Genomic DNA, 26,792 nt, shown 5'->3' with positions numbered 1-26,792 from the left:
TGGGCCCTGGCCTGTGTACGGATTGGCTGGACTTTGCCATTGCCCTTGACTTGTGACCCGAAATCCCCACAGTCAGCAGGTTGTACTGTTCTAACCTATCTGCATCATGTTGCTCAATGTACACCCATTTCTTCCTTCCATTCCCTGTGTGACTCCAACACAGAGTCTGTCCCCCAAGTTTAGCAGCAAAAGGACACTGGTCTGCCCTGTGGCCAGCAGCCCTCCAGACAACCTCAGCAAGGTCCAGAGCTGGCCTTAACTCACCCTTGCAGGGCTCCCATGGTGTGATTCCAACCTACTGCTTCCCATGCCTCACCCAAACCCCCATGGACTCAAGAGCTCTTGTGAAATGAGCCTGTGGCGATTCACTACTCCACCTGAGCCATCCCTTCCACCTCCCTGGCTTCCTGGCTTCCGGAACGAGCCCCAGGGCCCTGCTTGCCCACCTTGCCCCACATGGAAAGCCAGTCTTCCTTCTATTCTCATTTCCTCTGAACTCTGGTTCTCAGAGGCACTGTTCCTGGAGTGACTCTTCCTGTCTGATTCCATATTACTAGCTCCCTGCAGTGCTGGGCTGATCTGTGGCTGGAGGCACCAGCAGCAGCACTGGAGCTTGGCTAGCAAACAGAGGTTCTACACTGAGTGCTCCAACCCTGGTTCAGAAACTGCAGGATAAGAGCTTGGCCTAGCAAAGGGCTTCTGAACAACCATGTGGTGCACTGCTCTGTGTTCTTTCTCATTGGCGGATGCCAGTGCATAGTGATTCTTCAGTCTTTGAGCAGTATCCCTGTCTCTGTACTTCATGTTCCTTTTCATGTGTGCATATCTTGCTTCCCCAAGTAGCCACCAGTTACTGTCTAAGCAGATGTAGCCCTAGTCATTGCCACTTCTGTGTTTTCAGGAGCATTTAATGCAGGACACACTGCTATTAAGTGCTCGATATTGTCTGATTGATGCTGCGAAGCATTCTGACAAATCAGCTGACTCCTAGAAGGAGTCCCTGCAGGAATGCGTGTGGTTAGGTCCCAAGTTTGCCTTCTCTGACTCAGTGTAAAGCTTAGATCTCATTGTCAAGACCAAGGGTTGGAGACCCTCAAGACCCAAACCTGGGCTTCCTTTGGGGTGCCCCTTGTGTTTGGGGTACATCTGAGCCTTTCCTTTCACTGTAGTTTTAGTTATATGTGAGGAACAGGTGGCTGTGGGCTCTGCGGGCTGTGGGAGGGGAGAAGATTAGTGTCAAGTCCCAGATAAGCTTATGTAACTGTACTATGATCTTTGTTTACCTGGTATTTCTGCTTTACAATCCTGCGTTGTTCTGGGCTGCTAGCGAAATGATCAGGTAGCTTTTTGTTCCATCTGTAGAACAGTCTCACACCTATGCCTCAGGCTAGCTTCAGAGATGTCCAGCATGCCAAGCTGGCAGAGGCCTTGCTGTCCAGCAGTCCAACCAAGCACCTCCCAAGGAAAAGAGCTGAGGCCCAAAGAGGCGTGGCACAGCAGATCAGAGTGACGGGTTAGACTCTCAAGAGGGAGCCAGTTGGCCGGTGTTTCTTTTTCCTGATGTGAGTCAGAGATGAGTTCTCCTCTGCCAAGGCAAGATGAGGCTAGGGACCGAGCCTAGCCCAGGTGAGGCCTCACCAGTGAGGCCTGTCTCCAAGCCCGCGCACTCGACGTGGCTAAGTGGCCCTGATTCCTCTTCTTCCGTAACGCCCAGCCCAGACCATCTGCTCTCTCATGAGTGGCCAGCTGTGCTCTGCCCTCCACAGCATGGCCCTTTCCATCCCTGGATGATGTTGACTGTCTTAGTTTCCCCTTCTTGCAGCGGTTGGCAGGCTGTGTTCTGCCTTCTAGGTATGGCAAGTCTTTCTGGGTGCTTCAGGGAGTATCTAGATTTTTTGCCCATACGAGGAACCTGGTGGAAACTGCAGCCAGGCCAGTGACCTGGGAGGCCTCAGGTGTCCTCAGGAGACTGATAGCTGGTCTCCTAGATGTGTATGGACATTATCTACGGATGTGAAAGGCACCAGACCATCCATTAGGGTTAGATGGAAATAATGGAATCTTCGTAGATATTTAGATTTTTCCCCCTTTTAAATTCCTAGCTGTATCATGATAAGGTTGGGAAATGTTTCTAATATGTACATGTGTATAGTTAATAAATGAAAGCATTTACACATCAGGGTGCCTCGATTAAACTACCGCTGGGAGGCTTTGTCCAAAGCTTAAGAACTAGAACGTTAAGCCTTTCTCTGTCACCAAGATTGTAAGAAGCCTCCAAATGCCAGTTGAGAAATGAGGGGCCTGAGTTTGTCAGTTTCAGGGGACCAGAAAGTGCTGTTCTTTACAACCAGATGGTGATTTGTGCCTTAGTGGGTCTCTAATTTCAGGACTCAGATTAAAGCCTGGGTATGTTTCACCCTTGGTACCAAAGCTTGACAACAGGAAGTCTTTATAGAGATGGGCATTTTATTTTTTCTGGATCGATCGCATCTGTCTGCTCTTATGTTGTGTCACTGGTGTATAGTGCCTACTAATGACAGTTTACAAACCAGTAGTAGGGACCTTTTCTTGAATAACAAATGTGCTAAGTTGGCTGTTCCAGGTTACTGTTTAAGTTGACTTTGTTGAAACTTTTGGACACGAGGTAAGACACAGTATCTGTTCCCCTCAGTTTTAATGTTCTGCAAATGTCACCCCCAAACTGTGGGACCATAGAGCTAATAAAACCTCCCACATGTCACCTGAATGATGAGATATTTAGAATTTACTTTAAAACTATTTTTAAATGAGTGTATATTGTAGTAATATGGGGGGGAAGCAGTGCAGGGAGAGAAGGGGAAGGAAGGGGGAGGTCGGGGGAGAAACCCCTATATCTATAAAACCTTATCATGGAAAATAATATAAATAAAACATTAAATTATATCTTAAGAAATAACAAAATGAGTATAATGAAGCGTGTTGGCAAGAACTGTTTCTTGTTGAAGCTGAAGCTATGTGGTAGCTTTGTTAAACTATTCTGTGTGCTATTGCATAGATTTGGTAATTTCCGGACAGAATGGCCAAAGTGAATATAGAGACTCCAGATTAGTGGCATATATCGCAAGCAGGCAGTACCCAAGCTGCACAAGCTCTTTTCCTTCACTCTTGTAAATACTGGGATGCTATTCTCAAATCCTGTGCACCCTGTTATATTTGTTCTGTGTTTAAACTTCCGCTGAGCCAGTCATCTTAAGTGACTCCTACTCTGTAATTGTTTCTGCTTTTCCATAGCAGTCACCTGTAAAACTTACACCAGCTCTACACGAAATCTGCAGACCTGGGAGTAGCAGTGCAGGAGTCCATGTGGGGATTCTAGCTGCTACGTGCTCCTGTCCTGCTAAGCCATTTCTCTTAGTTCTTTAGTCACCCTGAAACCCTGCTCTATTTTCAGAGGCGTCAGTAACCCTACCCAGCCTTGTGTCCTCCGTAGCCTTCTTGTCCAGGGCAATGCTAGTTGATAGCTGTGACCTCTCAGAGCAGCTGGGCCATAGGGCCTCGTTGAGGACATGGGCTGCCTCCCTATCTCAGGCTCCCATCCCAGGGGAGGCCCCTGACAGAAACCCGGAGGTCTGAGTGAACCAGCTGCCCATGGGGCAAGGGCAGCAGGAGTGCTCTTGTGAGGAGGTCAGACTTTCCCAGCCTCTGCCTCCTGTCACTGCTAGTCCAATCCTAACCCACCTGCCTCTGCCTGCCTCCCTGCTCCCAGCACAGTCTGCCTTTCCCAGCATGTTTGCCTGTTTGGATTGGGCCTAGTTCCATCCTCACTCTTGGGACAGCCCACCTTCGTAGCTCTGGCCTATGCATAGAACTTTTTTCCTCCTCCTGCAGCTGCAGGGGCACTGGGCTCTTACTGCTCACTGCTTGCTTCTGCACTTGTCAGGTTTGTTCTTGTGTAGTCCACTCCTGAAGGTGTGTTTGCCTTCCCCAATAACTCAAGTTGGTAAGGGCAGAAAAAGCATTGTAAATGCTTCTGTCCTCATGGTGACATCTTTTTCTGTTTGCAAAGGACTGAGAGCTTGTTGTGCTCCTGAAGTTTTCAGAGCGTTGCTTGCTTATTTGCAATGGGACCCTCCTTTAGAGGAACACTAAGTAGAGCTAGGGCCCAGGAATGTATTTTCTGGGAGGGATTTATAGCCCATCTGTCACTGTACCTTAAGGACAGGTTGCCACCTGTAGTATTTATGCAGCAGCTAGGACATGCAGCAGGACAAGAAAACAGCTGGCCTGACTCTGTTGCATCTTGTTTTGCAAATTTAAAGCATAAACTTCAGTTAATGTTTAAAATGGCAGATTTTAAATGCATTTTACCACAATGACAAATGATGAAAAATTAGCAAAATACAGAGAACAACATAATAATAGTAGGAACATTCACTGTCCCCCACCACACACACGGTGGGTGGGTCTTTAAAATTTTTATTTGTTTTACTTGAAAGTCAGAGAGAAAGAGAGAGGCAGAGAGAGATCTTCTACCCACTGTATCACTCCTCTGGTGGCTGCAACAGCCAGAGCTGGGCTGATCTGAAGCCAGGAGCCTTGTTTCCCACATGGATGCAGGAGCTCAAGGGTTTGGGCCTTTCTCTTCTGTTTTCCCAGGTGCATTAGCAGGTAGTTGGGTTGCAAGTAAAGAGCTGGGACAGAAGCTGATGCTCATACGGTATGCTAGCACTACAGACGACACACTGGCCGCAAGTGGATGGATTCTAATAGTGATTATCTTATATGTGTGTTGCTTTTTCCTGGCATATCTGGGTGCAGGTGTAATCCTTGTCTTCTTTTGGCTTCTTGTTCCCAGTCTGGGAGGTGCCCCCAGGGGACATGACCCTGCTCTGTTTGAGGGGCTTCCTCAAGATTGTGCAGCTCAGCAGGGGTCCTGCTCAGAAACCAGAATGTGGTCTTCTTACCTTGGAGTCTAGGATTTGCTCTATGTTTCTGTTTATTTTTATAGTCACCACCGGGCAAGGCTGGCTTTGTACAGAGAACTGAGAGGACCACAAGACATAGGAACCTCTGTAGTTTCTGTCTAGCCAGGGCCCAGCTCTGTCTGTCAGGAAAGAGCTTTCAATCCCCTTCCTGGGAACTGTCTCCCCACCCCTTGTGTGTCTGAGGGACTCTCTTACTTTCAGGTATTTTGTAGATCATCCCAGTCTAGCATGATAGAAAGTGTATTTTTCTGGAAGGCTTTTAGTGGTAGGAGCCTTAGCTCTTTTCACTATTGTAGTAACAGGCCCTGCTTGTCTTGCCTAATGCCATTAGACCAAGGTGTCATAGTCTTCAGCCTGCAGTCCTAACACGATCAGGAATCTTTCCTCTGCTGAACGTCAACGGAAATAACATGCCTTATTAGAGCTGGTCTGTGAGTGAGCTGGCTTCTATGTCCAGCTGTTGCTTGCAGAGGAATTGGGTCAGCTGCCTGTCTCCATTAGCCAGAGCAGAGCCAAGAAACTGAGGCTGACTGTTCTCCCAAAACCCCGCACCCTTCTCCGGATCTTGTCAGGAAACTTCCTGGCCTCATGATGGCATATGTACAGAAATCGCTTAGCAGTGTTTGATCGGCAGTAGAAGAAGAAAGGAATAATGTGAACGCTTTTAGGAGATTGTTTTTAATGGAAACTTTCCATCTTAGATTCTCCCCACTGAACTTCAACCTTGTTCGTGGCCATTGACATGACCAGGATGTCTTCCTCAGGTTCATGATAACTGTAATTACCATTTCCAGGGCTGGTCTTTGCATCTCTGTGTGACCAGAGGAGGTGGAGTGCTCTGCTGTACACTCCGGGGAAACTTGGGTGACGCTGACGCTGCTGTTGCCATTGCCAGCATCCTTTGCATCTCAGAGGGCTGCCCACCCAGCTTTCTTAGTATTCCAGGTTGGGCCTCCTCACGAGAGCTCGTGTGAATTGCATCAGCCAGCATGCCGAGAAGCCAGCTCTGTTGACTTCTGTGGTTTTCTCTTGCAGGGGTTGGGGAGCAGCACCCTGGTGGAGCTCAGGGCTTCAGCTGTCCTGGCATTTGCTGTTCTCCATAGGAACAACACAGCTTGTGTCTCTTCCTTTCCCTTCAGAAAGCCTTGTCTTGGTTCAGAATACTCCACACTCACATGAGGAGTGTCTAAATGTCTTATGAGGTGCAGAGGGTCCTTGTCCATAAGAGCTGGCAGAGTCCTGAGGGTGATATTATACCAAGTGCAATAGTATGAGAAAGAAGCTTCCATGGAGCCGGGGACTCTTCTTGTGTGGCCTTACATTAGTGACCTGCAGTTTTTTAAATTTCTTCTAAATCTCCTCAGAGGGGCTTTTCCTCCCTCCTCTACCCTGACTCAGAGCCACCATGTGGACATGACAGGCCAGAGGAAGGAGAATGCTAAAGTCTGAAGAGGCTTTGGTTGCCTCCCTCTTCCTTGGAGACCAACCTACGGCCTTGGCTTCTGGGACTCCCCATTAAGCACCTTAAGAAGTGATACTTGTTTGTGTGAAGCTCGGGCACAGTGTTGCACAAGTTTGGATGGGAGTTGGGTCTCTAGTGTCGCAGTGGTGAGGTGGAAGACCTGTCTCAGAAGATATAATGGTTAGGGCTGGGTGTGGTAGACTAGTGGCTAGTTCTTACCTTACATGTGCTCGACTCCCATATGGATGCCAGTTCATGTCCTGGCTGCCCCACCTCCTATCCAGCTCCCTGTATGTGGCTTGGGGAAGCAGTCAAGGACGGCCCAAAGCCTTAGAACCCTGCACCCACATGGGCGACCCAGAAGAAGCACCTGGCTTCGGATTGCCTCAGCTCTGGGTAATGCGCGCACCTGAGGAGTGAATCAGTGGATGGAAGGTCTTCCTCTCTGTATATCTGGCTTTTCAATAAAAATAAATACATCTTAAAAAAAGAAATATATGAAGGCTGGTTTCCTGGGGACTGGGCCAGTTCCCAGGAGAGATACTGGTGGTGAAATGAGGCTGCCCCGTACACTTAGTCTTTCCTCATTGAACTATTTCTTTCCTTTTTTTGCTTCTGGTCATGTTGTAACACACCAAGGAATTGAACAAATGGGACTGTGACTTCTGGTCTCCAAAAACTGTGAGCTGAATACATCTCTTATTTCTAATATGCCTAGCATCTAGTGTTTAGAAATGAACTAAGACAGGTACCAGGGGCATAGAAAGCAAGCTGGGAAGGGATCCTACTCCCACAGGAGACAGAAGGCTCTCAGCAGGTCCTGCTCACCCCAAGTGTAAGATCCAGGAGGAGCCAAGTTCCCTGCCAGGGCACAAATTAAGAATTGCTGGGGTCAAGAGGTGGGGCTGATTGCCTGGGATAGGATCTGGACATCTTGAACATGCACCATTGGTGAAGGAGAAGATGGGGGACCATCAATGCACAGTGGGTCGAAGTGAGAGGGAAGACTATTGAGGGGGTCTTTGGGTGGTGCAGGAAAGGACCAAGAACAGAGGAGGAACTAAGAGAGATGCATGCATGGTGTGCCTTCTGCCGTCACATGGGTGCAAGCAGTGAGGACCCACAGTGGAGACCCCATCTCCTCACATGTAAAGGAAGACACACAGGACCCTGGTAGCTCCCAAACTCCCCTCCGCAGTTTCGTGTTGATTCCACCAGGCTCAAAACTCAGACCTCTACTTTCTTTTGTTTTCCCATTTCTATCTTGGTCACAAAATCTTAAAGAGAAAAGATTAAAATATGCTTATAAGGCCTGGCATGATAGCCTAGTGGTTAAATCCTCACCTGGCTCATGTTCCAGCTACTTCACTTCCCTTCCAGCTTCCTGCTTGTGGTCTGGGAGGGAAATGGAAAATGGCCCCAAGCCTTGGGACTCTGCACCTGTGCTGGAGACCCAGAAGAAGCTCCTGGCTCCTGGCTTTGGATCGGCTTAGCTCCGGCTGTTGTGGTCACTTGGGGAGTGAACCAGCAGATGGAAGATCTTCCTGTCTCACCTTCTCTGTGTATATCCACCTTTCCAATAAAAAATAAACAAACCCTTAAATATGTTTATATTGTGGTAAAATATATGTAACATAAAGTTTACCATTCTTAAGCATTTTAGAATGTGCAGTTACATAATAGAATTATGTCCTTCACAAAATTGTATAACTATCACCACTGAGAACTTCCAGAATTTTCCTTTGTACCACAAAAACTCAGTACACATGAAGCAATATCTCTCATTCCTCCCTGCCCTCAGTAGCCTCTGTCCTACTTCTTGTCCCCATAGATTTGAATTTGCCATTCTAGGCAGCTCATATGAGTGAGGTCACATAATATTTGTCTTTCTGTGTAGGTGCTTGGCTCACCTAGGGTAACTTTGCCAAGGTGTTCCCACATCATGGCAGGTGTCTGAATTTCCTTGTTTCTCAGGGCTGAGTGCATTGGATGTATAGGCACATTTTGTTGACCCCTCATCTATTGTTGAACATTTGCCTTCAAATCCTGACTTAGTAAACATTGGTTGGCATGACAAAATCATCATCACTGTTGCCCATGACCTCGTCAGTGTTTGAATCACTGCAGATCTGCACTGCAGCACTTAATGCCCCAACCCCCAGCCCCCAGACTTTGCCCTCAGACCTAGGTTCTAGTCCTGCCCTTGTGTGGAACAGGGACCAGACAGGTACCTCCACAGCACTGGAATTGAAGGCAAGAGCAACTTTGTGTGGTCCGCATTTAGTCATCATGTGTGTGATTGCTTAGCACTGTGCCTGCCACAGAGTAATTTTAGCACGCAGTGGCTGCTGAGGAAGGCACAACTCAGTTGGTCTCCCCCATTAATCTTCCTTGCCTCTCTTATCTGGTTTAGCTCTGCCATTCATTCAGATTAGTTTGCCAGAAATGCTAGCCCTGTGTTAGGACCTTGCTCTGTAGTCTGATTTCTGCCCTCACAGCGTGGGATGGCTCTTGTTTTCTTAGCCAGCATTCATTTGCCAGGCCCAGTCCAATGTGAGCTTGCCCTTCCTTTACACTTATTCACTGGCATTATAGGCTCTTGTGTGTATATATGTTGTGTTGTGGACTGTGTTTTATCCTCATGCCTCAGGAACAGAGCCTACAAGTTTTTCTCAGTTTGTACCCCCATCTGAATATGAAACAGTTTGTACACCCCAACCTATGAGGAAGATTTCCCTAAACTCTCTCGCAGTCCTCATTTTAAAGTCCTTCCCAGGTTGTTTTATTGTGGGGTGTCTTTGCAATTCCTTTACACAGGACATCAGATCCTGAAACCATTCCTGCCAACCCCATCTGCCATCCTGATGAAGCTCAGCAAGCTAAATTTGATTTGTTCTAAAGCAAAGATATTCAATGCTAGCTGGGCAGTCATGTCTTCAGGTTTGACCTTAACAAAGGGGAGTGTTAGATGTTATTGTAAAAGGTTTTAAAAACCAGTTTTAAAGGACAAGAAAGTCTGAAGTTTAATTATATGAATTGGATCCGTAGGACTAATTATGCATGTGTCACTTGCACACTTATGCTCCTGTAACTTGAGAATTTGTTCCAGAAGTAGCTACATCCACAACTGAAAAACATGTTTCAGCTTCCATGGAGGAGAAAAGAATGAAGCGATGCCTCCATAGAATTGTGTGGCATCTCAGAATGTAACTGTAGAGATGCCTAAGACCAGTTGCCTAACACGCATGTGCGTGTTCAAGGGATTTAAATGAAACATTCATGAAATATGAATTTATGAAGGCAGCATTTTTATAGTAATTAAATGTGTCATATGACTTAAGCATGAGAGTACTTCAAATAGTCCGTGGAAAAAGAGTTTGTAGCAAAGTTCATTTCTGTGACAAGTTTGAAATCCACTTTTCATAATACACATTTTCTGTAAACTTTTTGAAGACTTCTCCTGTGTAGTTTACTGAATGTAGAAACTGCCATTTTTGGCCATTTCCTCTTCATCCCCAAATTGTTTCTCTGTTCAAGCTGAATGCATTCTGTTTGTGACCTCTTGATTTCAGGGGAGCACACAAGGCAGTTGTGAGTTTGACATGTCAGTATAGCTTTGCTTCTGAACGCTTTGGGACCCACTCCTTCTCTGAAAGGTTTAGCAAGTCAACGTATAGAAGTGCTGTGACTGACTTACTTTTCCCCAGATCATATTTATAAAAGCAGAGCATCACAGCATGTTTCTCTCCTTTGTGTCTTCTTGGAAGTTAAATTGGTCATTCACAGTACCACTTAAATGAAAATTCAAAACCCAATGGTTTAAATTTTGTATCGCTACATGGGAAGGGAAATCCCAAGGTAGTAGATGGAAATATTAGTTCCCTGTGAATTGCTTGCTTGCTTGTGTGTAGGAGACCAAAGTTACCCAAAACTTCTTTCCTTCTTTTGCTCAGAGGGAAGGTGGACCAGGGATGGCACTTGCAGTGAGGGGTTCCTGTGTAGGATAGGATTTCGAAGGCAACCTCTGCTTCCCTCCCAAACCTGGAGGCATTGGCATTTCTTTGGAGCTTTTGGGCCTGTCTTTCTCTCTCTCTCTTTCTCCAGCCTGCGCTTTTGGTCCAAGAGGCAATGGCTTAAGCAAATCTAGCTTTAGGTAACTTGCCAGCCAGGGTTAAGGAGCATGCATCTAACAGTTGTGGAGTGGCGAGCTGAAAGGCCTGCGAGTGGTCGGGCTGCTGTCCGCTTGTTTCCTACAGAGGCTCGGGCTCTGCCCGGCTAGTGCAGGACAAAGGGGGAGCTTTCAGACTCTGTAAATAGCCCATTGTACACAGGAGGAGGTGGGGCAAGGAATGGCTGCATATTGCCAGCTTGGCTGTGCTAAGGAAAGATGTCAGAGTTTCGTAATTTGCTGCTGCTGGGGCAAGGGTGATGTTTCTGTGGGCTGTTTGGGGGGGTGTGGTTCTAGCACAGTTGTCCCATCAACTTGCTGTTCAGCTTCATGAACACTTGAGGAACACCCAGATCACCTGTAATTTTGGTTTACAAATGACAAAATGCTCGTGTAAGTACAGCCTTGCAGAATTGTAGTGGGGTGCATGCATGTGTGTGTGTGTGTGTATGTGTGTGTGTGTGTGTATGTGTGTGTATGTGTGTATTTGTTGGGGTGGAGTTGGGGGGATGCTGAGAATGATGGCCTTGTGTGTCAGCTCTGGCCAGGAACCCCTATTTTCATTAAGTGATGAAAGGTGAACCTTTGTGTGCACTTGAGAGCTGCTCAGAGCCAGGGTGTTCAGATAAACGCTGGTGTTGATGTTGGTAGACATTGAGAGTTGCAGTGTGTTTTGGTTGGGTTCCCTCAGTATGCTATTCCCATAGTTTTTAGCTGCAGGTTGAGGAGGGACCCTTGAACCCCTTGTATCAACTGTTGGGTGGGTATCCTTAGAGGAGAGGGTCACTGCCTCAGCAGAGGTTGAGTCATTCATGCAAACTAGATTGAAGAGTCATGCGGGCATCCTGTTCTGGACCAGCACCTGGAAGCTGTCAGGGTCTTTGGCCTTGACTGCCTCATCATTGTCATTGCTTTCCTGTTGTGATGCTCAGCTAAGACTAGATGTACAAGCCCTTCTAAAACACCAAATGGCTGCTTACTCGATCCCTAGCCACGCTATCCCAAGTGTGGGCAGGCAGACCCAAGGATTTCTCTTGGCTCACGGTCATGTCCTCCAGTGCTTGTCATCCTGCCCTGCCCCATGTTGCCCTGCCCAGGTCTATTTAAAGGTGTCCTCTCTGCTGGTTCTCAAAGCTGGCTTGAGCCACATCTCTCTGACCCCTGTCACACTCTGTCGTTTGGTGGCTAGAGACTCCAGCTTCATAGGAAATTCAAGAGAGCCAGCTGAGCAAACCCACTTTTGTGTGGGTCGGGGAGGAAGGATGTTCAGGAGCAGCCAGAGGGAAGGGAGAAGCCTGCGCTCCTGAGCCCGATCTGTTCTCCACTGAGAGACTGCTGCCTGTGAGCCAGTAGAGTCGTATTTTTAGAAAAGAGCAGCATGATTTTGGTGCCTGGGCTATCAACTCCTCCCTTAGATGACAGGATGGAAATTTACTTTTGAAAGAATAAAGATTCTGACTAGAACACCTCTGCACTGGCATGATCTATGTCTCTGAATTCCAGCCGTTTGTTAGTTAGCATGTGTGTGACTCTTAGCTTCTTAGAGATCTGCTAGGACTGAATATTCAAGCATGGTGTTTATGTTCACACGAAGCATATAAAGGCTATTCATTGTGTCTAATTCTCTTTCTATAAAGGTCTGCCTTCATATTTGTGTAATCCAAGTACCTTGTTTTTAATAGCAAATTAATGGAAGGGAAACAGTTTTGAAGGCTGATCGCATTAGAATTGAGATTTACATGGATCTAGATGAGGAATTGTCTTAGTTCTTTGCACACAGACTTTAGTTTTCCGATGTGCAAAATTAACCCTTTGCTCAGTGCAGTTGGTTTGCAGCTTTGCAGCTTGTTACCTGGCTGCCAGTAAGAGCTTGTCATTGTCACTCAGTAAATCTTAGAATTTAACTGGATTTAAAAGCTTACCATTACAGATGAATAGCTAATAGAACGTTCATGCTATCAAATCTGAATCTCAAGATTTTTTTTCTAAGCTTTTTTTCTAAACTTACTAAACTTTCTTAGTATAATACAGGCTTGTGGGTTTGCTCCTGCAGGTACCTAAAATTAACAAATTAATTACCCATGTATGACTCTATTTGCCTATAGAGGAACTCGTATCTCACTTGGTCATTCTGTTGAATGCCCCCTATAATTCAGTTTCAGTTTTCTGGAAACCACTTCAGGGACTTTGAGAAGTGAGGGTGTGTGTGTGTGTGTGTGAAACCGGTTAATTCTATGCATCGTAGGAGTACTGCAGGGTAAGAAGACACCAGCAGGCAGAATGATGGGAAGGCAAGGCCAGCTTGTATGTTCGGTTCATGAGGTTGCCTGGCACCTGTAGAGTATTACTTATGACGTGCAGCCACTCAGGGCCAATAGGACCTGGACTTGACCTGTCTGCTTATCCTTGAGGTCTCTCACAAGCCCTCCCTTATCTCTGGCAGACACAGCTTGCCTGATTTTGCATCAATCCCATTAGATCCTTAGCCCACCAAAAGCCCGGCTCAGGTCATGAGCAGCGTTCCTGGCTCCTAGGGCAGCGCCCGACAGACAGCAGACACTCAAGTATGGCAGGCAGCCGGAGTAGCTCTGTTCCTGTGAATTCACCCAGAACAAATGCGTGGACTATGAATGTATTCTGGGCACTGTTTCTCTCTGGGTATGTCCCCTGTTAGTTAGACGTGCCACCCGACCCGACATCCGATCCCACATTTCATTGGTTTACAATAAATATGCCCATTGTCTCTTCGTATTGGGACGCTGAACAGAAAGAAAACAGTATCTGTTTGCAGAACTGGCACTGGCGTCCACCCTCACTGCTGCCTGTCCCTGCCCATGGGTGGAGCAGTGGGGTGACTCTGCTCCGTGCTCCTCATTGGCCCATCCTCCACTCCTGCTCTCCTGAGAAGTCAAGTGTGGCTTTTGCCTGCTAGTTACCTTTAGCCCAGTGGGCAGCCGCGTAGGCCTCCACATGTGACTAATGCCCTGAAAGACCTTGGCAGGCGGGTAAGCGCCCGCTGAGCTCCTCCGGCCCCTCCCCCACCCTGGCCGCCCTTTTCTGTCGCTGCAGTGGTGTGTCACCTAGCAGTCAGCTGTCAGTGGCACAGATGGTGAGTGGTTTTGTAAGTACTGCTGCTTTCTCTCCAGAATTATGACCTGAAGAATTTGCCTGTCATTTCTTTGTTGTGTTGAACCTTAATTTTTCGTGTGTGTGTTTGTGTGTGATATCTCACATTGGGTTGTGTAGTATTGATAGCTGGGAACCCAGCTTGCTATCCTGCTGTGCTAGGCAAAAATCTATTCCAGTATAGAATTTAAACTGAGAATTTCTATTTTTAAAAAGATTATTTCAGTCTTGGGACTCAGCCACTAGAAGGAATATATGAGTGTGAGTGTAGTAGTTCACAAATACCATCTGAACTGGTAATATGTTAAACTGTTAATACTTGTTGCAAGGCCAGAGAGGTTTTCAGGAAAATCTTCCAGATCATTTGCTATTATTTTCTTTCCTCTGGGGCCAAACTTGAGAGTAATTATTCATTAGTGACTTTCTAGTTGGTGCTAGTCCCACTGATTTTCTATACTGCACATTTGTTTTATATATTAATTTATATTTAAACTGACATTCAGTTTGTGACTTTGATTTTTATTGATAGATCTAGCAGGTTACCCCTCTGATTTTCATCTGTATTTTAGCTCCTTAGTGTTTGTGAGCTCCTTGTAAGCAAGCATCATTTTATTGCCTTTGCATCTTAGAGTTCTGCACTAAGAGCTTTGGTAAAGGCAGTAATCACACCTGACCTTTGTTGAGCGCTCTCTGGTGTGTGGCACCTTCTTAAGCTCTTTATGGGAATCATTTAGTCAGCAGAAAAGCCCTGTAGGATAGGTATTATTTCCGTCGCCTTTTATAGATGGCAATTCCGCGGTGCAAAAAGGCTAAATAATTTGTCTCAAATCATAAAGCTAACACCTTGGAGAAACAGGACAGGGATTCCAAACCTAGCCCTTAACCAGTCTATACTTGCTCTCACATACTGTGCTGTAACCGCACTCTCTCAGGGCTGATTTTTGTACACCTCCTTTCTTTGTTTATTCATTTTAAATATGCTGTCTTAGGGACTATGAAAGGAAGGGATCTTATCAGAAAAGCTAACTGTGTTCCAGCATGTTTATTATTACTCTGTGGAATGAGCACCAGGAAGATGAGAGCCATGTTGCAGTTTAGACTGAATCTGTTTTACCAGTTGGAGAACTTGTTCTAAGCTCTATTGGAAGAAACAGAGACTGGTGACCCTTGGGTGGTTAGTCTCGCCTGTGCCTTTTCACTCATATCCCCACTGGCCTTGAGAATGAGACGAATATCTTTGATTAAGAGAACAGAGATGTAACATCAAGGAAGAAAACAAACTCATACCACTTATCTGAGTGTTTGATTATCAGAATCTTTTGTGAGTAGAATCTGTTTGATGTGGCTAATGAAAGCAGGGTTGTTTTTTTTTTTGTTGTTAAGAACAAGCTCAAGGAGAAATACAACAAAAATTAAGACTACAGTGCTTTTGGAAAATGAAACTGGGCAGCCAGGAAAAGACTTGGGCCATTGGACTGCAGGTTCGATGCCTTGTTTGCCTGTCGGCTGTCATGTTAGTTGGCTGGCGTTCGGGAGTCCTGGAGAGCAGTCTGCCTCCCTGGAGTGAACATGGCTCTCCTCTCTCTCCTCACAGAACACAGCTTGGAGGATCACCAACCCAAGACCATGCAAGCCCATGAATTGTTCCGGTATTTTCGAATTCCAGAGCTGGTTGATTTCCGGCAGTACGTGCGCACCCTTCCAACCAACACGCTTATGGGTTTCGGAGCTTTTGCAGCACTCACCACTTTCTGGTACGCCACGAGACCTAAAGCCCTAAAGCCGCCATGCGACCTCTCCATGCAGTCGGTAGAAGTGGCGGTAAGTGGATCCAGGACCCACCCCTGCCTCCCGGGTTCTCACTGCATTTCCTCAAATTAGTCAAGCCCCATCGAATGTGACGTTGACCGAGACCACAGTCACAGTCAAATAATTGTGTGTGAAGATACTTGGCAAACAGAAATGTGCTTAACAGACAGATGGCAAACTGAAATAGAGGCCAAAATATAGGGCACAGGAACAAATGAGGTGATGTAAGTTGGTGATCTACCCAGTCACTCCTACATCCCGTATGAGCTTGCCCCCTGGTCTGGGCGATGTGCTGGGGGAGGAGCACCAGCCCAGAATCCCTCTTCTCACACAGGTTCCATTCTAGCAGAGAAGAGAGCTGTCCAACACATGTTTCAGAAGGATGAATTTCACTTGTTGCTCTCACAGACTGGACACAAACTCATTCTGTTGAAAGGTCCTCTGAGATTTCAAATAGGATCAGACTGGCATAGGAACTTGCCAGAATAGCAAAGCGGCAGGATTTAAGCTGGGATGTGAGAAGGCAAGCGCATTCCAGAGGTGTCTAAAGTTTAGGGCGGTAGTTGTATGTGACACGTGCAAGCTAATAATGATGGAAATGAAACCAGAACATATGTAACTTGTGAGTAATGGATTGGATGGCAGAGGAAAGCTTAACACTTTTTCTAAGATTCTTTCTTCTCGAAATTTACCCTTGCAAACTCTCATGAGCATTAGTAAACTGCGGCAGAGGTTGGGAGGATCAGGAGGCTGGTCCCTGAGCCACTCTTTGCTCACTTTCCTCTGCGTAGGTCAGAACTTCACTGCTTAGTTCTTTCCCCACCTGTGCAGGAGACTGTTCTGAGCCAGGGTCGTCTGATACTCTGCTCTCAGCTGTAAAGGGGAAAGACCCTGCCCGTTCCCTGCTGGGCTGGTTGCCTGAGGAGGAGAGCGTGTGCCTTTCCAAATGCAGTGCTGGCTTGATTAATAGCCTTTGGTTATTAATAAGGTTTTAGCTCTTTGTTTTATTTTAGACATGTTTTTGGACTCATTAATGTGAAACTCTTAAAATATAAATCAAAGACATGTCAGTGTCATTAATGCCAAAATCTGAATGTAGAATCAACTGAGCTGCTGAAAGAGGCTGGCTCTGTGCTCGTTCCGGTCCCGAAGGCGTGTGCGCTTGTTGTTAACTAAGCCGATCATGTACCGATTGCACCTTTTCTCAGCATTTCACGTGAGATTTCTGGCGCTCCTTCTGGCAGAGCACCTGGTGTACAGCAGTGATGTTGTTGTAGTTATGAAAATAGTAGCTGGCAGTTCAGAGTTAAGACATTCATAATTTAGCCTTGGCTGTAAGGAATGCCTAAGTCTCATTATATGAGAAATCGTACGGGCACTTACAATGTGGGTTTTAAGTTCCTGCTTAGCAAAAAAACTGTTGTGCCTCATTAAAATAATATTACAGATTCTCTGCAGAACAAAATTGAAAATGCTAGATAAGTAGAAGGAAAATTAAAATCTGTAATTCTTCCACTTAGTGTAGAGGCTTCTTGATTTTTCTCCTTTCTTTCTTTCTTTTTTTTTTTTTTTTTAAGATTTATTCAAGTTTATTGGAAAGTCAGATAGAGAGGAGGAGAGACAGACAGGAAGATCTTCCATCTGATGTTTCATGCCCCAAGTTGCTGTGCAACACAGCCAACTGGAAACCAGGAGCTGGGAGCTTGTTCCAGGTCTCCCATGCGGGTATAGGGTCCCAAGGCTTTGGACTGTCCTCTGCTGCTTTCCCAGGCTACAGGCAGGGAGCTGGATGGGAAGCAGGACTGACGCCTATATGAGATCCTGGCACATGCAAGGCAAGGATTTTAGCCATTAGGCTACTGCACCGGGACCTTTTCATACTTTTTAAAAAGGATATTCAGAATGTGTAGGTCTTAGGAAGAGCTCCCCAACTTTCCTTTGCCTTAAAAAAGCTTTGTTTATTTTTATTGGAGAGGCAGATTTACAGAAAGAAACAGAGATAGAAAGTTCTTCCATCTGTTGATTTATGCTACAAATGTTTGTAGTGGCCAGGACAGAGATGATCTGAAGTTAAGAGCTGCTTCCAGATCTTCCCTGTGGGTGCAGGGTCAGAGGGCTTTGAGCTGTCTTCTGCTGCTTTCCTGTGGCCAGACAAGAGGCACCTAATCCATGTGGAGCAGCACTGGTGAGGAGCCTGGCTGCTGAACAGAAGGACTGTGCCTGCTTTACTCCTCCTTGCCAGTGAGGGAGCACAGTTTGCCATGTTGCCCCTCCCATCTGCTGTGTGCACTTTCTACCACCTTCCCTTGTGTTCCCATAAACTTTACATGGATGATAAAATGAAAGCAATCTGCACTTTTTGGGTTGGGCATGTCTTTCATTTTCAAATCAGCAGTGTAGAGGTTGGCTCCTTACAAGTTACACCTCCTAAAATTTCCTTTTAAACGTAAAGGCTAGGAAGAGGCTATTAGCTGTGCTGTTGTGGACTTCTGGGGAAGGGAAAGGCAGTGCAGACCCCTGCGGCAGTACAGGACAAAGGTGCTGGGATTAGGAACAGCATCCGTTGTCTGTCTCAGGGCCGGGAGCGTGGCTTGTGCAGGACTGCACTTGGGAACTATATCCTGTGTGAGCCATTAGCATCCACGCACCTGCCGGTCTGGGAAGAGCTTACCCTTTTGGAGGCTTGGTGGTTTGCTGCTGCTCCCTAGCTGAGCACTAGAGAGAAGACAGCTTTGAGGGGTGTGTTTGTTCATCTGCCCTGCTTTCCCTAGGAACACACAGGGTTTCTGATCTCAGCTTGTCTCACCCTGTTTGCAGATTCAGAGCCCTGTGTGCCCTCGGGAAGAGGGTCCAGCCCCCACCCCCCTCCACTGGGCAGTACCATTGGAGAAGAGCAGAGAGGCAGGCAGTGATTCACGCCTCCTCTCCTTAGCATAGTTACCCTGAGCAAGTTCACTGGACTTTTGTGACCTTCAGAGTCCTCAAATGGAAAAGAGAAGCGATGGCACCACCATCTCTGCCCCATCGCATTGCCAAAATTACCACATCGATTTAGCATCTGCCCAGCCCAGAGATGGGCTCGGAGCAGAACTTGGTTCTGTCAGGGTTGTAGTCTCACCTGTCATGGCTCAAGGGGTGTAGGGCATGAGCTATGGAAGTATAGGTGAGAATCACTGTGTTTGCTGAGAAAGAACAGAAAGCGCCTGTGAGAAATGTGCTGTGGGCACTATGAGGTGACTTTCCTGTCAAATAAGGGCAGAAAGGTTTTTGTTAATTACTACTAGATTGCACAAACTAAAGTGAAAACTTATGGGTTTTTAAATTTGTTTTGTCAGAGAAGGGAATAAATCTTAGGAAATAAAAACCTTTTTTATGCACTTACATGAATCAGAGGACAACCTGTTGAACACCCATTCATTATTTTCGCCCAATTAGCATCATTCCTCTGCTTCCTACTAATCCTTGTTCTCATACCAATCTGCAGCTTAATTGAGAATAAGCCACTCAAATGAAGGTCCTTGTAGTATAATAATTGCAAGTCCTCAACCCTAAGAGTGATTTTGAGAATGTGAGGACTTAGATTAAATTTTACTTGTGCTGCCTAACCCAGTTAGTCTGTAGCATATTCATAGTTTAGACTTCTCACTATACCTGGTTCTAGCATGAATTCATATCCTTTAGTATGTGGGACCAGTTCCCTGGCTGTAACTCATCTTGTTTCCAGATTGGATGCCATTGTTACCCTACAGGATGTTGACGCTCAGGTCACACATGCTGACTGCTGACCCTTTTGTACAAAAGGTTGAAATTTACTTATCCATATGTTAGTTCACAGCATCAAGGCCCAGCATTTTTGGTCCACATTTAGAAGGTGTGCATGAAGCATTGCACTGCCAGGTGTTTGCCTATGGCTAGCAGAGTTGCTCATGTTCACAGTTAACTTTGATGTGTGTGTGTGTGTGTGTGCGTGTGCAAAGGCATACTTGCAAACTGTCATAAGCAGCTATTTCAAGAGAAGGGAGCAGATGATTGAGGCATATGTTTCTATAAGGACCTACTCCAGAGTTTGGGAAGATACAGCAAAAGTGGGGGCTTGTGGGTAGTGATGATGAAAGAACAAAGAATGGCCATGCTCGTGTGGACCTGAATGACTGGGCCTGGCTTGGAGCAGGGAAATTCTTTTTAAGCTGGTGAGGGGTCAGTTACTGCTTTGAGGGCCAAGCTCGGAAGCTGCTAGGGAAGGGCAAGTGGGGTTGGGTGGTGCCTTTGCTCTTTCTCATGGGTGCCATCCTCATGCGTCTGTAGGCAGAGTGCAAAAGCTCCCTGTAAGGTGGGGATGATAGACGAGCAAATGTGAACCTGGAAGGAGGTAGTAAAAGAGCACTAGAGGGTGGAGAACTGTTAGGAAGAGTAATCGCATCTGGTTGTCTCAACAGCCGTCTATAAACCTGACGTATTCCAATAGTCATGTGTAAATGTCACCTCATTCTCATCACCCAGAGGCTTCAGAACAGAGAATAATTGATACGTAGGTAGTAGTATACTTGAGACTGGAAGACCCTGCTGGTCCAGGACTCTGGCTTCACATCTGTCATGATATTGGGTCAACCTTGACTTTATTTTGGCATTTGTTTTTATTTATTCCACTGTTGCAAGTGCCCGGTCACTATGCTTTATGACCTGGTCTGCCCTGGCCTTAGTTGCATGGTACTTGTGCAAGTGGACGAATGAAGATGTAAGCAAAGGCTTCCCATAGAAACATTGCTGCGGTGGTACTCAGAGAATCCTTGGTTATCAATTCCTGAAAAGCCTACCAGCAGTTGAGGACCTCTGCAGTACACTCTCCTAGCAACTGGAAGGTGAGTGGAGAGAATGACCACCTTTGTGGAGAACTGTTTTGACAGTGTGCAAGCATTTTCAAACCTCTGGGTAACTTTTGTATCTTTCTAAATCATGGGCTTCTTAATAAAAATGGAAACCCTTGCTCATCACTTTTGCCTGCTAAGCTTTCATTCTAGAAAACACAACTGAATTGCTCTTAGAGGTGTTAGTAGAAACACTCCCGAGAGTGCTTCATGATTTGAATTAGGTGCTCGAAGTATGTCCGGTGACTAGCTTGGCATTTGGCAGCATATCACAGACAGCTGAAGGCCAAATGTCTGATCTTTCAGGGCAGATTGGGTCACAGAGAAGTAAGTAGCTGCTGAATGGAGTCAGTGAAAGAAAGGAGTTGATTGTTATTTCTAGGAAAATTTTGCTGGGTTCCCCGTTCTAGGAAGGGGTACAAAGCTGAAGTTCACTCAGTTACCAGGACGGAATCAGGCAGGTTTGAAAACACAGTTGGATGACACTTCTCACAGGCTCATTACACCAAAAACACATGACCTTGTAATTGACAGAGAAACACAGGCTGTGATATTTATCTGAATTTAAAAATAGCCTCTCAGACCCAGTGTGGTAGCCTTGTGGCTAAAGTCCTTGCCTTGTATGTACCAGATACCATATGGGTGCCAGTTCTAATCCTGGTGGCCCCGCTTCCCATCCAGCTCCCTGCTTATGGCCTGGCAAAGCAGTGGAGGATGGCCCAAAGCCTTGGGATCCTGTACCCATGTGGGAGATGCGGAAGAGACTCTTGGCTACTGGCTTCGCATTGGCTCAGCTCCAGCCATTGTGACCACTTGAGGAGTGAATCATTGGACTGATCATTGGATCTTCTTCTCTGTCTCCCCTTCTTTCTGTATATCTGACTTTCCAATAAAATAAAATAAATCTTTAAAAAAAAATAGCCTCTCTCCCAATTGGGACAGACTAGTGCCAAATGAAAAATGACAAACGTAGGTGCTGTCTGCTTCTCAACAAATGCTTTAGCACGCACTGGCATCCCAAGGAGAAGTGCTGGGTGAGAGAGATGCATGCCTTCAGACTCAACAGAAGACGCAAAGCACAGGGCTCAGCACACTTCTGAGGGCTGGCATGTGAGGTCTGCAGGCAAGCTGACTTTGTTGGAATGATGTACATTTGAGGGTATTTGGGGTTTGTGCCTGAGAACTTTTCTTCCCTTTCACTGGGAGGGGAAAGGCTGATCTTTTCCCATGCCCTTCAGCAAATCATCTAATTGGGAGAGTGAGGAGCTCAGAAAGTTGTCAACTGGAGATAAATCAGGGACAACAGCAAGGCAAAAGGTGAGGATTATAAGGAAGATGTTGAAGAATTAGAAAAGCCAGCCAGATACTGGTCATCTGGACCCTGACTCCCCAAGAGTGAAGATGAACCTTGTGTGGGCAAGTTCGGTACCTGGTTGAGAGTTATAACATGATCCCTAATGTATCTGGCTGGCTCATTGAAACCCTGCTCTGCCACATTGTGCATGTGGGACTGCAAAGGGAAGTACAATCCCAAATGGGAGTGTCCTCATCTGGAAGGTGGCTGGCTTCCAGCAGGTGCTCAGTTGTTATTTACTTGCCTTTCAGCTTTTTCGCATGCAGGTGGCAAAGCTCAGCAGACTGTTAGGGATGTAAAGGATCTTGGGAAACTAGCTAAACAGTGAGCCTAAATATCAAGCCCTGTGTTGCAAATAGTCCAACACTTTGGGGGGGGTGGGTCTGGGTGAGTGTTTTAGATATGCTGTCCATCGTTTTTCAGAAATCATTAGGATGCAGGAGGAGGTAGGTGGCTGAAGAAGTTGGGTCCTCTGCCATCTGTGTGGGAGATCTGGCCTGAGTTCCTGGCTTTGACCCAACCCAGATGCCCTCAAGGATGTTTGGAGAGTGAACCAGCAGATGGGAACAGGCTCGCTCTCTCTCTGTGTCTTGCTTTTTTGCCTCGGAAAAATAAACAGTTTTGAACAAGTTGTAGTTTAACACGTTAAAAGACCTAGATTGCTGAATGTGGAAATTGATGGCCAGGCACCCTCTTTGAAAGGTCACCAGATGGAGAAGTAGTTTTGTGCCTGTTAATAAGAAGCAGATGATTTGCTCGGGGCTGGGAAGAGGTGTGTGAATTACAGGTGCTGGGAAGAACTTGCTCCATGTGAAAGGAAATGGAAGCAGAAAGAGGCATTTTTACCTGAAATGGTGGTTTCACATGCTGATTTTCTCCCTAGAGATAGTTTTTTTTTAAAGATTAATATTTTTATTGGAAAGTCAGATATACAGAGAAGAGGAGAGGCAGAGAGGAAGATCATCTGTCCATTGATTCACTCCCCAAGTGGCTGCAGCCGCTAAAGCTGAGCCAATTTGAAGCCGGAAGCCAGGAGCATCTTCCAGGTCTTCCACGTGGGTGCAGGATCCCAAGGCTTTGGGCCGTCCTTGACTGCTTTGCCAGGCCACAAGCAGGGAGCTGGATGGAAAGCAGGGCCACTGGGATTAGAACCTGCACCAAGATGGGATCCTGGCATGTGCAAAGCAAGGACTTTAGCTGCTAGTCTACCCTGCCTGGTCTGGCTTGGAGATAGTCAATGCTAAATCTAACCAAGTCTTCAGCAACTCATAGAAGTTACTTGGTCCTCGTCTTCTTTTCCTCCCTGCCCTCTTCTCCCTTCCTTCCCTTCTTGGGAGCTTGTTTCCTTTGCTTGTCTCCTCTTGTCCCTCACTCCCAACTCTCTCCTGCTAGGGAATAAGCAGTAGTAACCCAGCAGGCATCTGGTACCACCTGTAGATACCCATTACCTAGACTGAGATAAATGAGATCACAGTTTGTAAGCTTGAGCCTGTGCACCCCTACGAAGGTCTCTGGAATTTGTAACCTTTGCATTTAAATAAAGGCATGGCACAAAATAACTTAAAATCTGGGCTCCCTGAACTTCAGATATTGAGTTAAGGATGCTAGCGTTGGAGCCACTGAGAACAGAGGTTCACTGTTTTCTTACCCTCCCTTCCCCCTACTTTTTTCCTCCAACTTGCCCTTAAGGGGAATTTGAACTTCAGTTTCCTCATTCGTCCTAATTCAACTTGAACTTCTACTTCCTGAATCCACCCATGTTGGGAAGCCTAACCTCAAGAAGTGCCTTAGTATGTGTGGCTGTTGCAGGGCATCCTCTAATACACTGAATTGAACAGCATGACTTTGACTCGACTTTTTTTTTAATTGTGAAAACCATAACCACACCAAAGAGCTCAACAGCAGAAGAAATTAAAAGCCCTTGATGTGTCCTGACTCACACTCCTAATGCCTGATTTCCTGCTTGGTCACCTAGGGCACCCCAGCTCTTCAGTGCCTCCAAAGCCCCGCCCATTAGCAGGTTGTGTCTAACAGGCTGGATGTAAGGTGGTTTCCATGGAAGTGAATGTTCCTAGTGATCTTCCCACGTGCGTGGGTAACTCCTGCTCTTGAAGTGACTATCCTGTGATGCATCTAGCACTCTCGGGGTCCCTCTAGCCATAGTCAGCCTTCTCAGCACTCCAGTGTACACTACCTGATTTTGGTAGGTAGAACCAAGGCTGTTGACACCAGGGTGTAAGTCTAACATTTGTGTTCAAAAAATGGTAAAGCTTTTGCACATCGAAAGTGTGATTCTTTAGGGAACACGTCACAGAGCCACAGAATCTTATTGGTTAGTGTTCCCTCCTCTGTTTAATTCAGTCTCCTCTCCGGAAGGTACAGAAGATGTTTTACAATTCTGTGATACTGTGACCTCTTACGCGGTTTCACCTGTGCCTTGAAATGAATGTCTCTTTTTTGGCATGTATCCCACTCACTGTTCCATTTGCAGGCTTTTGCTAATTATTCTAATTGCTAAATATCTTACCCTTGGGTTACTTGTTAGGATGTCTTTAATGGGGATATAATTAACTTATTTAACTTTTATTTAATTGTCTTATATCCACATATATATCTCAAAGTATTGAAGATGAGATCATATAGCACCAAAAACTCAAACCGAAATGAAGATTTTATAGCTTACTCTTTGTTCTAAGCTCATCCTTTTAGGACAGTGATCCTCAATGTAAGATTTGGGATGCTGACCAAGGTATTTGGCACGTCTGGAAGGAAGATGGCATCCACAGCCAAAGCTCAGCTTCATCTCTTCTTAAACCTTCGTCTGCTCCCTCATCTCCTGTTTGATCCAGTGGAACTGCTGTGTTCTCAGACTTCCCAGTCTCTTAACACCGGTTTTCCTGCCACATCCTGTTTGTTATCCTCTGTCCTAGTCTAGGCCATGTAAATTGGTTTTTACCTAGTGTCTCTGCCTCCACTGTGTTTCGCACATTGCCTATACATATTGTGTTTTTCTTTCTAAAGCATTTCACTGTTTACTTCCTTGCAGGGCACCTTACTATCTCTAACATGGTGATTCTTAAGCATTAGCATTTCCAGAAAGACTTCTGAAAACACAGGATTCTGGGTTGAACCCCCTGAGTTTCAGATGCTGTAGGTCTGTGTAGACTCCAGTGACAGACTTTCCTAACAAGTGCTGGGCGACCCTCAAGGACCTTGGCTGTAGTGTGATCCTGTGGCTCCTACATCCCAGGTCTTTCTAAGCTCTTCTGTTGCACCAGTGCTCCCTGGAATCCTTCTGCTCACTTCAGGACAAGCTGTCTTATTTACCTGTGGCCCATCCTCCCCATGGGTAGACATGAGAGTGAGACAGCAGGATGCACATGAATGAAAACCATGGATAAATGAGTATTGTGAAGGGGGGCCCCATGCTACTCGGTGCCACACGGGCCTCCATGTGGGCCAAGTTATGGTGCTGTAGCCTTGGGCTGTGTTTCAGTAGGCAGAGTAGGTTGGGCCCATGACCGGGAGACTGTTGTTGAGGGCAGGTGGTTTCTCTTTGCCATGCATATCTTACTTTTCACACTTATTCTATGTTCTGTTGCCCTCTTCGTCTCATCTCCCCTTAGCCTTTGTGCCTAGGATCTTGGCAGCCTCATGGGTGGAGGCTTCTGATGTTTACTGTTTAACTTCAAAATTGCTTCTGAATTTTGAGCTGGCTGTTAGTGTAAAAATATAGGTTGTGGTGTTATTGACCGGGTGGGTAATGTCCTACACAGATTCATATTCTCAAGTTAATTTATTATTTAATTACAAATAATCTTAGATACAGTGTCTCCGTTTTATACAAAAGGAAACAGACTCACAGAGTATGTGATAACACACATGATATTAAAGTGAAGCGATTTCTCCATGATTAGCTATGTGAAGAAGAATTTCCTTGCTTTATAAAATATCATGTTATGGGGATTGGTACTGTGGCTCTGTAGGTTAAGCCCTGGCCTTCAATGTTGACATCCCATATGAATGCTGTTTTGTGACCCAGCTGCTCCACTTTCAGTCCAGCTCCCTACTAATGTGCCTGGGAGAGCAGCAGAAGATAGACTCTGCCACCCATGGGAGAGGGAGGACCAGGCTCCTCGCTTCAGCCTGGCCCGGCTCTAGCTGTTGCAAACATTTGGGGAGTAAACCGATAGATGAAAAATGTATTTCTTTGTCATTCCTTCTTTTTCAGTACTCCACCTTTCAAATACATAAATAAACTAGAATTTAAAATATTGTAGCTATTGTTGCAAGATGTTGACAGAGATTATGCCAGACAAGTCTGGGATATATTAAAGAGTCTTTATTAACCAAGCTTGGGCAATGCCCACTTGAAATTAGCAAATGATAGGTCCGTGTGACAATCCAGTCTGAATCAAAACCCTGAGAGGAACAACTGGTCATTACTGTAAAACCCACCCATGAGGACCTATGTTACAGCTCCCCCAATAATTTAAATTATCCTAAGAGACATGCAGTGAACAACCTGGACACACTTACAAAGCTGCAAACATTCCCACCTTTTCCTGGCTTCTCTGTCCACATTGCATTACTGCTGGACCTCACCTCTCCTAGAAACTCTTGAAACTACAAAAGTTAAAAGTACAAAGCATCTTCACTGACTTGCCCAAGCAGTGAAGAGAGAGTGAGAAATACAGGCATACAGGCATACAGGGGCCATGTTCAGGGGCTACCTGTCCTCGGAGTCTGTCTGCAGGAAGCCACAGAGCTAGCAGGGACTGGGGAGGCCGAGACCCGGAGTTCCAGAGCAATGGAAGCATGTGACAAAGAGAGCAAGCCCCTCCCTATCATGGGCCTTTATGGGGGCTTGCAAGGGGTGTGGTTGCCCAACAATGCAATACCACTCGCTCTGAGGTTCCAGATGATGACTGAGTGTTACGGGTGGACGGAAAGGACCATATATGTGGGGGAGTTGTGGCTTTCAAGCTTGTGACCTGTTCTAGCTGCCTAAGACCACAACACTGGCACATCACAGTGTCTGAGC

The 26,792-nt window shown here is 46.1% G+C and overlaps 1 protein-coding gene across 7 annotated transcripts in view; it reads left to right on the top strand.

The window, feature by feature from the left end:
• ACSL1 (acyl-CoA synthetase long chain family member 1) overlaps positions 1-26,792 on the top strand; it is a 64,824-nt gene that overhangs the window by 5,748 nt on the left and 32,284 nt on the right. For 5 of the 7 annotated variants that reach the window (XM_040966269.1, XM_040966267.1, XM_040966266.1 and 2 more), the window contains one exon: positions 15,315-15,541. In XM_040966269.1, coding sequence (XP_040822203.1) covers positions 15,347-15,541 — 195 coding nt within the window. In that variant the 5' untranslated portion in view covers positions 15,315-15,346. Of the gene's footprint in view, positions 1-13,542; positions 13,716-15,314; positions 15,542-26,792 lie in introns of those variants that run through there. The other 2 variants (XM_040966268.1, XM_040966270.1) reach the window with 2 other exon arrangements.

This window comes from Ochotona curzoniae, unplaced genomic scaffold, assembly GCF_017591425.1.
Source record: "Ochotona curzoniae isolate NIBS_2020 unplaced genomic scaffold, NIBS_Ocur_1.0 scaffold_4505, whole genome shotgun sequence".
Lineage (NCBI taxonomy): Eukaryota > Metazoa > Chordata > Mammalia > Lagomorpha > Ochotonidae > Ochotona > Ochotona curzoniae.
This window is presented reverse-complemented; position numbering and strand designations above follow the sequence as displayed.